General features: G+C 29.9%; 1 protein-coding gene across 1 annotated transcript; it reads right to left on the bottom strand.

Moving 5' to 3' along the window:
• Positions 1-982: 982 nt before the first annotated feature.
• Positions 983-3,551, bottom strand: LOC137813665 (glycerophosphodiester phosphodiesterase GDPD1, chloroplastic-like). Its single transcript, XM_068616040.1, has 7 exons — positions 3,200-3,551; positions 2,942-3,123; positions 2,589-2,648; positions 2,210-2,488; positions 1,969-2,064; positions 1,647-1,843; positions 983-1,550 (listed from the first exon to the last, which is right to left on the bottom strand). Exons 1-7 carry the CDS (start codon positions 3,486-3,488, stop codon positions 1,316-1,318), a joined length of 1,338 nt encoding a protein of 445 aa, XP_068472141.1. The 5' UTR covers positions 3,489-3,551; the 3' UTR covers positions 983-1,315.
• Positions 3,552-16,696: the final 13,145 nt, after the last annotated feature.

Below are 16,696 nucleotides of genomic sequence, written 5' to 3'. Positions count from 1 at the left end.
GAGAAAGAGATTTATCAAGGAATAACAACCTTTTCCTACCTACCGTAATTTTAGCAAAATACCTACAAATAACTCTTAAAAGATAATAAATATGTTTTACGTAAATTTTTCACAACTTTAATCAACCTGAATCGGTCTATAAAAAGGAACAAGAACAATAAAAAAAGGTCAGAACTTGAATTTATAGAAAGATGAATTTTCTTCTAAAGCATTCTAGTGATAAAAAGGATAATGACATATTAACATTGATGAAATAAAAAATTACTCATTGACATTTTTAAATAATAATATTTTAATAATATTTGTTTTATTTTTTAATTAAAAATTTTAATATATATTGTTATACTATTAAAGTGAGTTGTTAAGTAAATGATAATTTTTTGGAAGAGTGTGAACAAAACTTAAGAGTACAAAAAGTCAACCTGCCACGCGAAAATCCAAAAGTACAGAATAATTTCCGTGAAGTACATCAGTTGATAGGCTGAATTTATTATATATTTCTGAAAAATTATAAATCAGTTTTTTTAATTATTAACAGTCTAAAACCTCTACGCTAACAATATCCAAATTACATTATTATTTAAACTGTTGCATGTCGTAAACAATGTTTTTCTTCCTCTTTTATCTTCCATTTTTTGTCACTCAAACTTTTGGTTATGTTTCCCTCACTTACGCATTCAATTTAGTTTTTCAATTCAATTTTGTTTAAATATATTTAATCAAAACATTCAAAAGTTGTATCAAAATACACTGATGACGAAAAAAAAATTAAAAATAACTAAAATAGTAAAATAAAATTTATTTTAGATACTCATGAAAATTGGTTTGATTTGATTTTAACATAGAAATAACACGAATTCAATCCAATGGGTGGATTTGATGAAACTTATCTCAATCGTAACAATTAACACCCTGTCCATAATAAGAACACGGAAGAAGAAGATTAGACATTAGGAGAGTAAAAATGAAAAATCATAAAGAATTTCTTTGTACGAGGAAGAAGAAACAAAACTTTCGTATTTTCTCATTGTAATGGTAGACAATAATACCACGGTGTAACAACATTGATACAATAAACATAAAATGTTAGTCACTATTCGCACGAGGACCTTCAAACTACTTAATTGATACATAATTCTTATCTTTCCATTATCCCCAAGTGAAAAGAAGAAACATATGTACAAGCGTTATGGAACCCCTCCAGAGGGTTCTACTGTTTTTGTGAAAGGCCATGTATATAAAGGAATAAAGCGTAAGGACGCAAGACTCCTAAACGGGCAAGTCAATTAAAAGTCGCATGTTTCTCTTGTTTTTTTCAAATTTGTATCAATTGTGGAATGAGCTTCAAAAGGAAAGACAAATCCTGCTGTGAAAATTGTGGCCTTGTGTTCCCCTGCACCGCCCCACTGCCATCTGTCAAACCCTCTCCTTCCCCACCCTTTGTTGACTTTATCATATCTGCAACTGCCTCGGTTATTTCTTTAACCAAATCCACAATTACCCCATCGATTCCCATTAGATGTTGCATGTAAACTGCCTCAGGAACATTGCTGCAATGTCAAACATAATCATCAGCCAAAATATTACACCTTTTACAATATTTCAACCAATTATTAAAGGAAAGAGAGTACTAAAACTATGCATACTTTAATTTGCCGTAAGAAAGGAGGCAAAGCTTGGACTCCTTTATTTTGGTTACTGTACCAGGATCTCTAAATATCCCTTTAATTTCTGAGACAATTCCTTCCAATCCATTCTCCACAGAGAGCTTCATGGCCTCCTCCAATGAGTTTCTCCTCACATCTTCATAGATTTCACATCCTCCATTTGTCAAGAAGAACACCTGGTTGTTCCCAACAAATTAGCCACTACATTAGATCCAAGGATAAAGAAATATAATAATTGAACCAGGAGCACTTTGCCTCCTCCAAAATTCTTAAAACAACTAAAGAGGCTTAAAGAACTAACAGGGTAGTTGCTTTGCAATTTCCGGATGAGCATTGCTGCATCTGGCTGGAACGTTGAGAAGATAATAGGTCTATCCTTGGCATATTCAAACACAACCTGCTCCACAATTAAAGCCATCAAGTTAAGACAAAAAAAAAACAAGCACCTTAGAAATTGGGAGATCAAAGTCACCCTTTTTAAAATGCAAAATTAAAACAAAATACTTAGTGTTTTACGCTTAAGATTAACCCTCTTTGTGTACCTTTAAGATGGTCTGAAGGACATGGACTAGATAATCTTGCTCATAGACAATGTGGTCATCGAACTTCAACTCAATGTTAAAACCAATAGCGGGTTCCACCTTAACAAAAGCTTCTTGGAGAGTGCATAATGAGTCATCTTGTTCAACATCCCATGGTATTATCTTCCCATCTTTTTTCCTAAGCAAAATTTTTCCCTCATTCCCATGCTCTCTCTGAGGCCCATAAGAAAGAAACTCAGAGAGAGTAAGCTCTGTGATCCTCCTCCCAAACACAGCACCCTGCAACACACATCAAATCCGTCATAACAAACTCGAAAAAAGTCAACCCATTGGAAAAAAAAAAAAAAAAAAACTCAAAGCAAAGCGAAAAGAAACTCACATTATCCTCCGAGAAAATGAAATCGTCGTGGAAAATGACAGGGCAATCATCTCTCGTCACCTACAAAACACGCGCATTTTCGCTTTAACTTTTTATTTCGGTCTCTTTTTTTTTACTTCAATTTTTTTAATAAAAAAAATGCAACGCGTCAAACAAACACAAACAAGCAGCCAATCAGGACCGTTTCGAGAGAAGAAAAGGAGCAGACGGTCTTAAAAAGGCCGAGAAAGGCAAGTTATTTACAGAAACGCCACCGGGGCAAAATCGGAAAAGGAGAAAACAAGACAAGAAGAGAAAACGGTGCGCGGGTGGAATAATGAATGCAGAAGCATAAAGAGGAATAAAACGGTTACCTGAACGTCAAATTCTACAAAATCAAGAGGGAATGTGGAGGCGGCGTTGAAGGACATGATAGTATTTTCTTTTATGGCTCTCATTCTTCGATCCGAAGATTGCAAAACGTTCATGCCGTTACCCCTGTGTCCGATGACGACGAACTTCGGCAACTTGAAGGCACTCCGACCCATCTCCACCCCTGCATTAACGATCAACAATAATGTTAAAAAAAAAAATGGGGAACGGAAGAAGGGAAGGGAAGAGAGGATGAGGACCGTTGGGGAAGCGGGAGGAGCAGAGGGCGAGAGAGGCGTTCTCGGGAACGTGGTCAAGGGAAGGTACGTCGGTGACATGGACGGCCTTGAGAGCCATTTGGGTGGAAGGAGTGGGAGAGGGGGAAGGGGAGGTGGTGGTGGTGGGGAGGGTGCAGGATGGTTTATTGTTGGTGGTGGTTGTGGTGGTGGTGAAAATCAAGGCATGCTTTGGTGCGCTATTTATTGCGTCCACCAACGCCAAATTCACCCTCCAACGGATCTCCTTACGAATATTCCTCTCCCATATCATATACCTTGGATATTCCTCTCTCACCTATCATTTTAGACCCCTAAATTTCAACGTACACTTTGTTCTTCTTTTCTTAATCAGTCCTATATCTTCTAAATCACAAATCCATTTTCCCTATTAATTAATCAAATATTTTAGCTTCCATGCTAATTTCGATCTTTTTAATTTTAATTCTTAATCATTTTTAATTTATCAAATTTAATCATTTTCAATCTTGTATGAAATATACCAATATCATATATTTCTCCTAATTTTAATATTTCTCAAAAAGTATAACATTACGGATAATTAAATAAAGTTGCATATAATGAAAAATAATTTAGGAATCAATGTTACATATAAAATATATGCTTATATATTTTTCTATCATGATCTAATACTTTATTTAAATTTTTGTATTCTATTTATAGTTTATTTGTTTCTGTTATTTATTAGAAAATATTATTCAAATCAAAATTTAATAGAAACTTTACATTTAGTTATATATTTTTCAATTAATTTATTAAAGTGTGATCCAAATTTTATAAATTTATTAAATAGTAGAATTTTGAACTTATTTAAAGTATAATATTTTTGGCTTAATAGATATGAATAAATTGACATCTAGATAATATATATCATGATAAAATATATCTGACAAATACTTATAAATTTAATAAATGGTAGATGTTTGCTATATATTTTTTTATAAATTCTTCTAATAGCAAATATGCAAGTATCAACAAAAAAAATGCAAGTATCAACCAATACTTAGATTAAAATAATATAATTAATAAACATAAAAAAAATTAAGTTAAATAAACTCAAAAAATATTTTGTATTGGTTTTCTTTTAAATTACGCATATTTTCTTTTAATAATAGTCTGGAAAATTTCAACCAAAATTTTCATAAAATAAATTTTAAAAACTACATTCAATAATTTAAAAGTTAAAAAATAATTTAATTTATAAAATATTGTTAGAATAATGACTTATAAATATATTGTTATTATTTTATATAACAGAAAAAACATTATCTCATTTATTTACTAAACTTATTCAAATAATGTTAGTTGTGATATCATTTATTTGTATCAACTTTAATTTCTAGAAAACCTATAATAACTATACTATTGAGTTTGTATTTAAAAATGTAATATTGTGACTAATTTTTCATCCTAACACATCAAATAATTTTTTTATTAAACTTTTAAAATATTGAACATTAAATTTTAACATTTTAATATAGTTTTATTACAATTAAAAAAATATTTGACTAAAATAATTTTTTTAATCTTCACGCTCTCGACGTGAATTTGATCTAATTATATTTAAAATCTAATTGTGTTTAAGAATTTAGTATTTATCTATGATATAAATGTACTCGTATAAATTGATAGGGCTTACATAGTACCTTTTACCAACTTGAATAATTGTTTTTGGTCCCTCAGTAGCTCCTCCTTCTCTCTTCTTGTATTCATTTTCTTGGTGCTCTGAATAAAAGTGAGCGAGTGATTAATAAAAGCATACCTTACTCTTGTATAATAATGTTTATTTATAGTGTTAATAATGGATTATTTAGTTTATGGGCTTGTTTATGGACCGTATCTGACACCTGTTTTTAATAAACTGATTTTTCACATAATTACGAAATTTATAAGATATCATCCAAATTTATAAGATATTACTTGATTTATTGTATATCTTTTTATTCGCTATCTAATATAATCAAATCATTCAATAGTCACATGTCATGGTTCCATAAAAATACATGTTTAAAGATTGAATATTTAAGTAATAATAATAATTTAATATATGCACTCCATTTATTTGTATGATAATCTAATGTTTTATTAGTACTTATTTTTTAGCTATTTGTTAGCACGTTTATTCAAGTCAAAATATAATAAAGTATTTAATGTAATTATATGTTACTAATTTATTGGAGTGAGATCATTTTTTTATAAATTCATTAAATAGTAGATTTTTCAAGTAATATTTGGTGGTTAATATTTGTTGGTGTAATATATGAATAATCCGATATTTAGACAATATATATATATATATATATATCATGTAATAAAAATAGAAAAACCAAGTTCCAAATATTTAATAAAATAGTATATTTAATTATTTTTATTCTTTCCTATAATTATCTGATCTCATCCAATTGTTATTTAATCCTTTGATCTCATATTTATTTAATAATAATTTTTTATAGACATTGGAAAAAAAAATATTTGTATCCTATTAACATTGAATAATTTATAATATTATGTTTTCTTTCTTATGATTTTTATATTTTTTGAAAAATTATTTAATTAATATTTATGATAAATAAAAGGAGAGATATAGATATATTTGTTAGTTGATGAAAATAGAGATATGAGAAAAAATTTGGTATGCATGAAAATGAAGTTTAAATAATTAGATGATGAGAATAAAAAAGTCCAACTCATTCATAATTTTGACTGCTCTGGATTCGGACTCTGAGCCATAAATTTAAAGGATAAAATTGTAAATTTATATTTATATTTTTTTAGAAAATTATAAATTTATAACAATTATCATATTATTGCTGTCTAATTAAGTAAATAAAATATAAACATAACACCTGTCGGATTCATGAATGATGAAGCGCGTAACACTTAAGAAATAAGTGCTGTGTCATGCGTGACGGTGATTGGTAACAGTAGTGGGAACACCGTCACAGCTGTGGCTTCAAGAAACTGGTGGCGGGTGAGAATTGGCTGGGTGACAGCACGGATATTATATTATGCCTGCTGACCTGTGAGCAGACAAAATACAAATATTTTGGGATTGTCCTAGCATTGCGGAACTGTTTCTTTTACTGTATTTTGGTTTTATGCATGCTATTGATTAATATGGCATTTTATAAGATAATTAATTTATAAGATAATTAATTGGATATGACGTGGTGACACAACAGCATGTGGATAAAGGTAGACAGAGATAGATGGGTGATTACAATTGGATAAGCCAAACGAAATGATCTAAGAATGACTCAGCTGGCTAAAACAAACTAAAATAGTTTTCTTCTAGATTGAAACAAAGTTAAATGTGATTAATTTTATTTTATTTATGGATAAAAGTTAATGTTCACTTTTGTTTTTCTAAGAAAACAAATAAAAGAAATGGAAATTGAGTAAAAATAATTTGAGAAAAAGATAGAGGAAAAATGTTTTAAAAATTATGTAATTTAATTAATTTCACACAAAATAGAAAAATCAATAAAAATATCTCCATACATAAATTGAAATTTTAATAATATATATATATATATATATATATATATATATACACACATATATATATATATATATATTAAGAGTAAATATTTTTAATTCCTAAAATATCACCTTGTGTTTTCTAATCTTTACAAAAATATTTGTTAGTTTTAAATATGTGACATTTTCTAACTTTCTTTTCCAATTGTTATTCTGACTATTAGTTTAACGTAAAACTGGAAAATATCAATTTATATAATAAAGACAAAAAATAATTTTTAAATTAAAATAATTATATTTTTCAAGTATAAAATTTAATTTATCATATATCTCATTTAATATAAATGGTATAATTATATATATATATATATATATCAACCAATAATTTACTTTTAACATTAAATATTTATTAAAGATAATTATAATTTATTTTCTATATATAAATTTTGAAATTACAATTTTAGATGGTAAAAAACAATTATTTTCTAATATATCACAAGTATATATTTTATTTCTAATGAAAAATAAAACAAACCATGTTTTATATTAGTGTGAATTACTAATTAAAATGCACTAAAATTATGTGTAATACTAATTTTTTTCTCTTTTACAAAAGGTATTTCTTTTTGGACTTAGATGGAGTGGTGTAAGTTGATTACATCCACAACATGTTTGGAGTATTAGAAAGTATTAGAAAGTATCAACTTAACCATGAACACAAATGATCCTTTCTTGAAATGTAAGGATTGTATTTTTATTTTATTTACTTACAAATGAGACAAGACCTATAACTAAATTTGTATTTATATAGTTTTGGAATTCATAATGAGAATGAATGTTTGACAATTTAATAGAGAGAACATATCTTTGCTAGGATTCTTCCCTTCATCTTGCGATCTTATCAAGAATTCACCCATTCTTATAGTGATTATCCTTAGGTTTGTCAAACTTTGTTTGTGGCGTTTCCCTCTCTCCAGGTTTTCATTGTTACTATTTTTAATTGATTCCAATCCATAACCCTAAATTCCTAATTCTACTATTAGTTCTATTTGAAATCATATCATTTGGTATTCAGAAGCAAAGGTTTGAGTGATAATACAATTGTGCATCCTGCTTTTTTTTCCCTCATCACTATTCACGATATTGTTCACGACACTATTCACGGTACTGTTCATATTTTTTTAAAAGAAAAATAAGAATAAGAAGAGGAAGAGGAAGAAGAATAAGAAGGAAGAAGAGGAAGAGGAAAAAAAAATGCAATCATCCAGTGCATACTTTGTGTTTCTTAAAAGTCCTAAGTTTCAAGTGTCTTCTCTACATTTTCTTTTCTATCTACATTCTTGAGTATTGATTGCTTGATTCTTGTAAGAACCTTAAGTTAGAGAACTAGTGGTAAAAGGTGTGTGATCATTAAAAAAAAGCCTTGTTGTGTGAAACACTAGTGTGGAGTGTAAACACATGAGAAAGTGGTGTGAGGCTTGAACTTATTATTATTTTTAATCTGTTTACTTAAGCATGGCAAGGGAAATGCCAAATAGTGGACTTTCACAAATACTTTCACAAATACAAATGCAAGCCTTAACACAACATTTTGAGAGACTAATGAAACAACAAAGTGATGGAATCCATGAGAGGAAGTTGCACCAATGTAGCTAGCTCAAGACCAGTTACCAAATTGAATTTGGAGACAAAACCCCACCCAAGGCCATACAAGCTTCAATGGCTTAGTGAAGATGGAGAGATGACAATGAACAAGCAAGTGGAGGTGAACCTAGGACAATATAATTACAATGTCTTGTGTGATGTGGTTCCAATAGAGGCCATGACAGTTTGACACCAAAGATATCCATGATGGTTTAACTAATAAAATCTCTTTCATGCTCAATAACAAGAATATCATTCTCAAACCCTTATCTCCTAGAGAGGTGTGTGAGTATCAAATGAAATTGAGAGAAAAGAAAGTCCAAGAGAAAAGAGAGATGAGTGAAACACCTAAACAGAGCAAGAGTGAAACACTTAAAAAGAGAGTAACACGTAAGAGAAAAATGAGTGGATTACTGAAAATGAATGAAATGAAGAAATTGTTACTTTCTAACAAACCTCTTTATTTACTTTATTGCAAAAGCAACACTTTGGTTGCTAACCACTCTACCAAATTATTTTTCTTCCTAGTGTTGATTCTCTTTTGCAGGAGTTCAAGGATGTGTTTCCAAATGAAATTCCTAGAGGACTCCCACCTCTAAGGGGATTTGAACACCACATTGACCTTCTTCTAGGAGCATCTTTGCCTAATAGGCCAGCTTATACAAGCAACCCTCAAGAGCAAAGGAGATCCAAACTCAAGTTGAAGAATTGATGAACAAAGGATGGGTACAAGAGAGCATGAGCCCATGTGTTGTTCCAATCATTTTGGTGCTAAAAAAGAATGGTTCTTGCAGGATGTGCACAAATTGTAGAGCACTAAATAACATTACCATCAAGTATAGACACCTTATGCCCAGGTTAGATGATTTATTGGATGAATTGTATGATGCTTTATCTAGAAGACATGTGTTGATTGCTACTCATGAAAAAAAAATTGTTTGGTCTTGAATTTTTAAAAGAAATGTATTCAAATGATTCTAAATTTTCTGAAATCTTTAATGCTTGCACAAAATTTAACACCAATGGATATTTTAAGAACAATGGTTATTTGTTTAAGGAGAAAAGATAGTGTGTTCCTAAATGTTCTATTAGGGATCCTTTTAGTAAGAGAAACACACGAGGGAGGGCTAATGGGACACTTTGGGATTCAAAAGACCTTTGACACTTTGCATGACCATTTTTATTGGGCTCACATGAAATGTGATGTGCAGAAGTTTTATGAAAATTGCATTACTTTGAAAAAGGCCAAATCAAAAGACAAACATCATGGTTTGTACACTCCTTTTTCTATTCTTGATAGTCCTTCGATTGATATTTCAATGGACTTTGTATTGGATTTGTCACAGACTCAAGGAGGGAAAGATTATATTTTTGTGGTTGTTGAGAGATTTTTCAAAATGGCTCATTTTATTCCTTGTAAAAAAATGGATGATGCTTGCCATGTAGTTGATTCTTTTTTCAGGGAGGTAGTAAAACTTCATGGACTACCAAGAAGTATTGGGAGTGATAGGGATACAAAATTTCTAAGTCACTTTTGAAGGACATTATGGGGTAAGTTAGGTACCAAGCTTTGATTTTTGACTATTTTTCATCCCCAAACAGATGGACAAACAGAGGTAGTGAATAAAACTTTGGGTACCTTACTTATAACTATTTTGAAACAAAAGTTGAAAGCTTGGGAATTATGTTTACCTCATATCGAGTTTGCTTACAATAGGGTTGTTCATAGCACAACAAATTGTTCTTCATTTGAAATTGTGTATAGATTAAATCCTTTAACTCCATTAGACTTGTTACTTATGCCTAACATTTTATTTTAAAGCATAAAGATGCACAGGCTAAGGCTTACTCTGTGAGAAAGTTACATGAAAAGGTTAAAGCATAAATTGAAAAAAAAAAGTTGAAGGTTATTCTAAACAAACTAACAAAGGAATAAAGAAAGTAATCTTTGAGCCTCGAGATTAGGTTTGGGTACACATGAGGAAAGAAAGGTTCCCTAAACAAAGAAAATCCAAGCTCGAACCTAAAGGGTATGGACCTTTCCAAGTGTTAGAAAAAATTAATGGCAATGCCTACAAGATTGATCTTCCAAGTAAGTACAGTGTGAGCAGCACTTTTAGCGTGTTTGATTTGTCTCATTTTACTACAGATGATGAAGCTTTGGGACATAATGACCAAGACACAATTCTCCAAATAAAAAGTATCAACTTAACCACTGGGACAAATGATCCTTTCTTAAAATATATGGATTGTACTTTTATTCTATTTATTTACAAACGAGATAAGACCTATAACTATATTTTTATTTATACACTTTTGGAATTCAGAATGAGAATAAATGTTTTGGTAATTTAATAGAGAGAATAATTCTTCCATGCATCTTGCAATGTTATCAAGAATTCACCAATTCTTGTGGTGATCATTCTTAAGCTTATCAAACCTTGTTTGTGGCGCCTCCCTCTCTCCAGATTTTTATTGTTACTGATTTTAATTGATTCCATTATGTAACCCTAAATTCCTAATTCTACTGTTAGTTCTATTTGGAATCATATCACAAGACTTATGATTGTTTCATTTGATAGCCAACACAATTGTATTACCATAATGTTGCACAAGTTGAGATTGTCGACTAATTTGATTATTCTTTATCCTCATCCTATGCCAAACCTAACTTTTATAAGGTGACTATAGAAATTCCAAAAGGGAATTCTCACAGATTCCACATGGATCTCGTTGAGGGGCTTTGAGTAGTGGTGTGTATTGGGTGGGGGTATTGATTGCTTAGGATTGAAAAATTTATATGTAATTGATTATCTTCTTTTAATTAGCATGATATTCGGTTTTTGGGTTGTAATTTGACATCCATGTGAAAACATATAATTTGTTTTTCTATTTATACTTAGTATTTCTATTTATACTTAGTATGATGAATGGACTTTATTTTGGGTATTATATGTCTATTGTGACTTGAAAAATAGTTGATGACCATAAAAAAAATGTTTGAAACCTAAAAAATATATATTTAAATATTATATAAATAATAGTCACGAGTTTAATTTTAGGTGTTACATCTTCTTATGATGTTCTTATTACTCACATTTTGGAGTTTCACGACTTGAACTTTGTTGCAAAAGAATAAACCACCCCAAAATGGTCACATTTGTTAAATGAAAGATGATTGAGAAAACATTAAGTGAATAGAAAAATAATAGTTTGAAAACTCTCTAAAGAACCCTTGATTTGATGGGTTTAGAAATAAATATATATAATAAAGGATAAATTTGTAATTAAATTATATGAAAAAATATTAAAATAATAATATTTGGTTGTATAAAAAATTGAAGTTATCAATGTATCATTATTCATGTGAATAATATTAAAGGTGTTGATAACATGCCAAAATCCCACCAGGATCATCAATAACATCTCGAAGGTGAAAACTCTTTCGAATAAGTATTTGCTCCATTCTAGTGGTCATAGTCAATCCCATACAAGTTAATTCTGGACTATACTCATAATTGACTACTCATAATTAACACATTAGACGATGTTGTTGGTTGAGTTAAAAGTGATCTTGTGACTATATTGACCACTTTGACTTTTTTTCATTTTCTAGGGAGAATTTGTATTTCACATTATTATCTTACACTTCTCAATCTCATTCAATTTCACTTATTTAAAACTAATAAATCAAAGTGTTATACATTTTTTAAACACGAATTCCATGAGCATGTCAATTTGTTTCCAGTGAAATAAATATCTAGATTTCTTCTAACAGTATAGTAAATAAAAATTATATAAATTCTTTGTTAGACTAACAATATTAATTTTTAATTTAAATAAATTAATTTGCACTATTTAGATTATAGAAGAATTATATGTAGTACAATTTTTATAGCAATCACAATTTGAAAACAATATTTTTTATGTTGATTTTAATGAACACCTGATTGTTATTTTTTAACATGTAAAAATCAAATTTATACACTTTTAATGATTTTCATTATTATTTTTTCAGCTATTATTCAAATACTTACATAAATTTATGAAATTTAACTTTCAAAATTTAAAGAATTTTGAAAAATAACATATTATATCTGAACAAATTTGATTAATTAAAATTTCAAATGTAGAGATTGATGAAAAAAATAAACTACAAATTAATTCAGTTTTAACATTAAATTATATTAATAATAAAGATTCCAAGTGAAATATGAAAAATAAATGGAGAAAAGTGAAACTACTATACATAATATTGGAGCTACACAGTTTGGTCCTAAGTTGATATGATCTAATGATTTTTCTCAATTGCATTTGGATTAATTAATCACATCATATAATATAACGCATCTCTGCCACAATACTCCCTTAAAATTAAGAAAATTTTGCCATAATTTGACCCACATTACCACCCTACCCCTCATATTAATGAATAAACCCATTGGTGAAACTTTGTGCCCAATTTTTCCTTTTGTTTGATGGCTACTATAAATGAGAAATTCAAAGTTGCATTTTTTCTTTTGCAAACGAAAATGAGAGTGAACAAAGGAGAATACATTTCATATTCTTTGTGAATCCAATCATTGTATTTTTAAAATAATGTCAAATAAGTCAATGTATCGAGAATTGTTAAGGTAAAAGTTCAACACCTTAAGATTTTGATTAACCGTTAAAAATAACTAAGTATAAAATATGATCATACATAGTTTGAAAGATGTATCATTTTATTGTGATTGGGTCACAATCCGATCACTTAAAGCATGTCTCATCGGCCTACTTAACTCGGGTCCAACAAACAGTGTTCGGCCCAAAGAAGGGCAGGTCCAATGGCCCTAAAAAATGTTGGTTTCTACAGATAACGAATATGTTAATGTTACACGTTAAAATAATAAAAAATAGAAAACAACTTAAGTATTTAAAATATAAACTGAATCGGTTAGAATTATATTCTTTCTTAGCACAAGCTCAATAAAAGTAAATAGTCAGAGACGATACTTTGTATATCAACACCCCTAAAATAAAGAGAATATATTAACAAATTATTATGTGGTTACTAACTCCAGAAGAAGGATCTACGAGTGTTATAAAATGGCTTTATAAGACCCCTAACAAAAGGTAAGCATTATTCCATGCAATACACACTACACTCATATTTTTTAATGCTCTTACTAACTTGATCGTTGGAGTCTTATCAACAAGTGAAGCTCCCCTAATTGTGATCTTCAAGAATCTCAAAGAGGTGGTGTTGAAAGGTTGACCCGAAAACCACCTTCAGGACCTGACCCATATTTGTTGGCGAGAACAAAAGACGATAGTTCTAACAAATCATGTAAGATGCGGTGTTTCATCTCACAGATGATATAACATTGTGTTGTCTTTTGCTTAAGTTTGATAAGGTGCACAAATGAAACACGCAGAAGACCTTAGATAGTAAGCGCATAAACTAAGTTATTTTTGCCAGACACAAGGTGGACATGAAAAAAGAATTGAAATAAAGCCTACCATTAAGAAGAAGATAGAGAGAATAGAGATTGCATTATGCCAAAACGTTGTTCAAATCTAGTGCAATTCTCAAAGCTTCAGAAAGGATCTCAGATCTTAGAGCATGAACGTTGCCAAAATACACGGATCCAGAAAAACATAAAAAAAAACACCAACAGTGTTTATCCGGTTAACTAGGAGAGTAAGCTTGCACTTGTATTCGTCGAAAGACATAATCCTTCCTTAGAGAGTAAACATGTGATCAAAACTAGGAGATAAAACTTAAATATTATACCCATCGTCATATGCAATCCTCTTAGCCAATGATTAGTTGATCATTTAAGCACCCAACCTTTAGACCTTAGCCAAAAGTGGTTGTTTGCCAAATAATACTCACGGAGAGTAGTCATAAGTGGCTAAATGCTCAAAGAATACTCGGTTAATCGAAGAGTGACTTGTGGAAAGAATACTCGTTAAACCAAGAGTACTTGGGAAAGAATACTCATTGAGCTAAGAATGGCTTAGGAAAGAATACTTGTTGAGCCATGAGCAACTTAGGAAAGAATACTCGTAAATCCATGAGTGGCTTTGTAAAACATACTCAGTTGAACTAGGAAAGGATTGTGAAAGAATACACATTAAGCCAAAAGTGACTTGAGGAAAAAATATTGAAGGGATTATCCTGGAATGACTACGAGCCCAAAGAATACTCTAGTGTACTTCGAAGTATTAGTTTACCTAGTTGAACTTGGCTTATTGATCAAGAACTAGATGTAGTCTATTATGATAGAAGAACTAGTATAAATCACTATACATATTTTCTCTCCCTTATCTCCTTTACTAATGTGATCTTAAAATTATATCCTTAAACTAGTGCTAGGTTAGATGCATGGACTATGATATGAGCGCTTGTTATCTTAAACGTGAAAATACAAACAAGTGATTATATTGAGTTGCAAAAGCTAAGTCTACTGTGGCCCTTCAAACTAAAGAGATTTGTTTTAGAATAAAATTTCAAACATGTCTTTTTGATTAAGTATATAATGAAGTGTTGAAGTCACATAGTATGTATTTCATCAAACGTACCATGTTGAAAACTACTAATGAAAACACACTTCGTTAAGTCACATGTGTTTAACAAATAAGTTTAGTTCAAGCATACATTTGTATATTTTCATTAGACAAAACATTCATCATCTGATATCTTAATGAATTTTTTTATCTAAAGATTTATAGTGAAATTATGTTTGGGAAAATCTAAAAATCATTTAAATAACATTTCATCCTTCTCTTATAGTGATTTTCCCATTTTCTATGGTTGGTAAACAAATGAACAATTTAAAAGAAGATAAAGCAAGTAATGCAAATAAAAAATGCTAGATGATTTTTAAAAAGAAGTGCAATTGACACTTAGAACCAATTGACACACTCATTGACACACTCCTACACTGTACGTTCCATTACAATGTTTGGCTTTCAAGAGGATTTCCTTGGAGCATTTTACTCATGAAAGTAAGCTATATACAATGCTAGAAGAAACAAAAATGAACTCAAAGGTTCCATGGTACAAACAATTATACTTGTAACATTTTTACAACTAGTACTCAAAATCACATTTGGCCTTGATTTGTGTCTTTGCTTTTCTTCATTTTATCTTCTTCAAGACAACTCTATGTTGTTATGGTTTTTGTTTCTCTTGGTATCTTTTCCCTTTTGGCAACACTTGTAGAGTGTTCTCAATCCTTAGAAGGTGACCAAAGTTCTCATCATACCTCTTCAATACAAGGTACCAATCCCACTTACAAGAATCCAAGAATCAAAGTAAAGAAAGCTCAATTTATAGTTGTTAAACTCAAATGGAATTGTCATGACATACATACTCAAAGAACTTAGAACAAGTAGACAATCAAGAAATTAAGGCACAATAAAAAATAGTTGGCATACAAATGCAAATAGAAATAGAGTAGATCCTCGAAACCAAAAAGACTCTCTATTGGATGGTTCTGACAATGTTGATTCCATAATTTACCTAAATTTTTCTAGATCGAATTATTCTCTCAAAAATTTTACCACTAATTATTAACACTCACTGTGCCAATTAGAATTAATTCATCTTCCGAGAGCAGTCATGAAGCTTGATTCACCCATTTTCAACACTGACATTTAGGCTTTTGTGATTTATTACTTTTTTTTTTACTTTGAATCTAGATGCACCTTTTTACCACATATTTTAAACATGATGAAGTGATCAAATATCAAATTTCATAAAATTTGGATGCGAATTAAACTCTCAATAAATTAATCAATCTAGTGCAATTATATCAAGCATTAGCAGTAACGTTGAAGCCTAGGAATCCAAATGAAATGATACAAACTTCAAGACACAATGGAATGATATGTATTATGAGATTTACTATTGATCTACTAGTAAATCATAAACTCATAAATACAAGTTAAAAGACACACGACAAGTTACACAACACGGTTTTCATAAGTTACACCACACAATTTTTATTAAAGCATTTTATCAAACATGTGGATTACAATTTAGCTAGGCATTTTTACAAACACTTAGTAAACTAGGTTAAATTCTAGAATTGAAGACAATTAAGGAGTAAAATGACTTTATACTTAACATGAACCGATTAAAAACTAAAAAACAATGTGTAAACATCAAAATGCACCAATTAAAACTTGAAGAAAGACTCAAAACAATAAGAATAAAACACAATAGCCAAGAACAACACCTATTTGACTCGATTTTGAAGTTTAATGAAGATTTGCAACATTTGCACCGATTAAAATGTAAAAACAACGAATATAAACAGTGGAAAAACATCAAGACATGAAATTAAA

This window comes from Phaseolus vulgaris, chromosome 1, assembly GCF_000499845.2.
Source record: "Phaseolus vulgaris cultivar G19833 chromosome 1, P. vulgaris v2.0, whole genome shotgun sequence".
Lineage (NCBI taxonomy): Eukaryota > Viridiplantae > Streptophyta > Magnoliopsida > Fabales > Fabaceae > Phaseolus > Phaseolus vulgaris.
This window is presented reverse-complemented; position numbering and strand designations above follow the sequence as displayed.

Bases quoted from the DNA above. Each gene is read 5' to 3' on its own strand.
- LOC137813665 (XM_068616040.1), bottom strand. From the start codon at position 3,488: ATGATATGGGAGAGGAATATTCGTAAGGAGATCCGTTGGAGGGTGAAT. The intron at 3,124-3,199 runs GTCCTCATCCTC...TCGTTAATGCAG, and splicing joins CTCCTCCCGCTTCCCCAACG to GGGTGGAGATGGGTCGGAGT. The intron at 1,551-1,646 runs GTATGCATAGTT...TTGACATTGCAG, and splicing joins CTTTCTTACGGCAAATTAAA to CAATGTTCCTGAGGCAGTTT.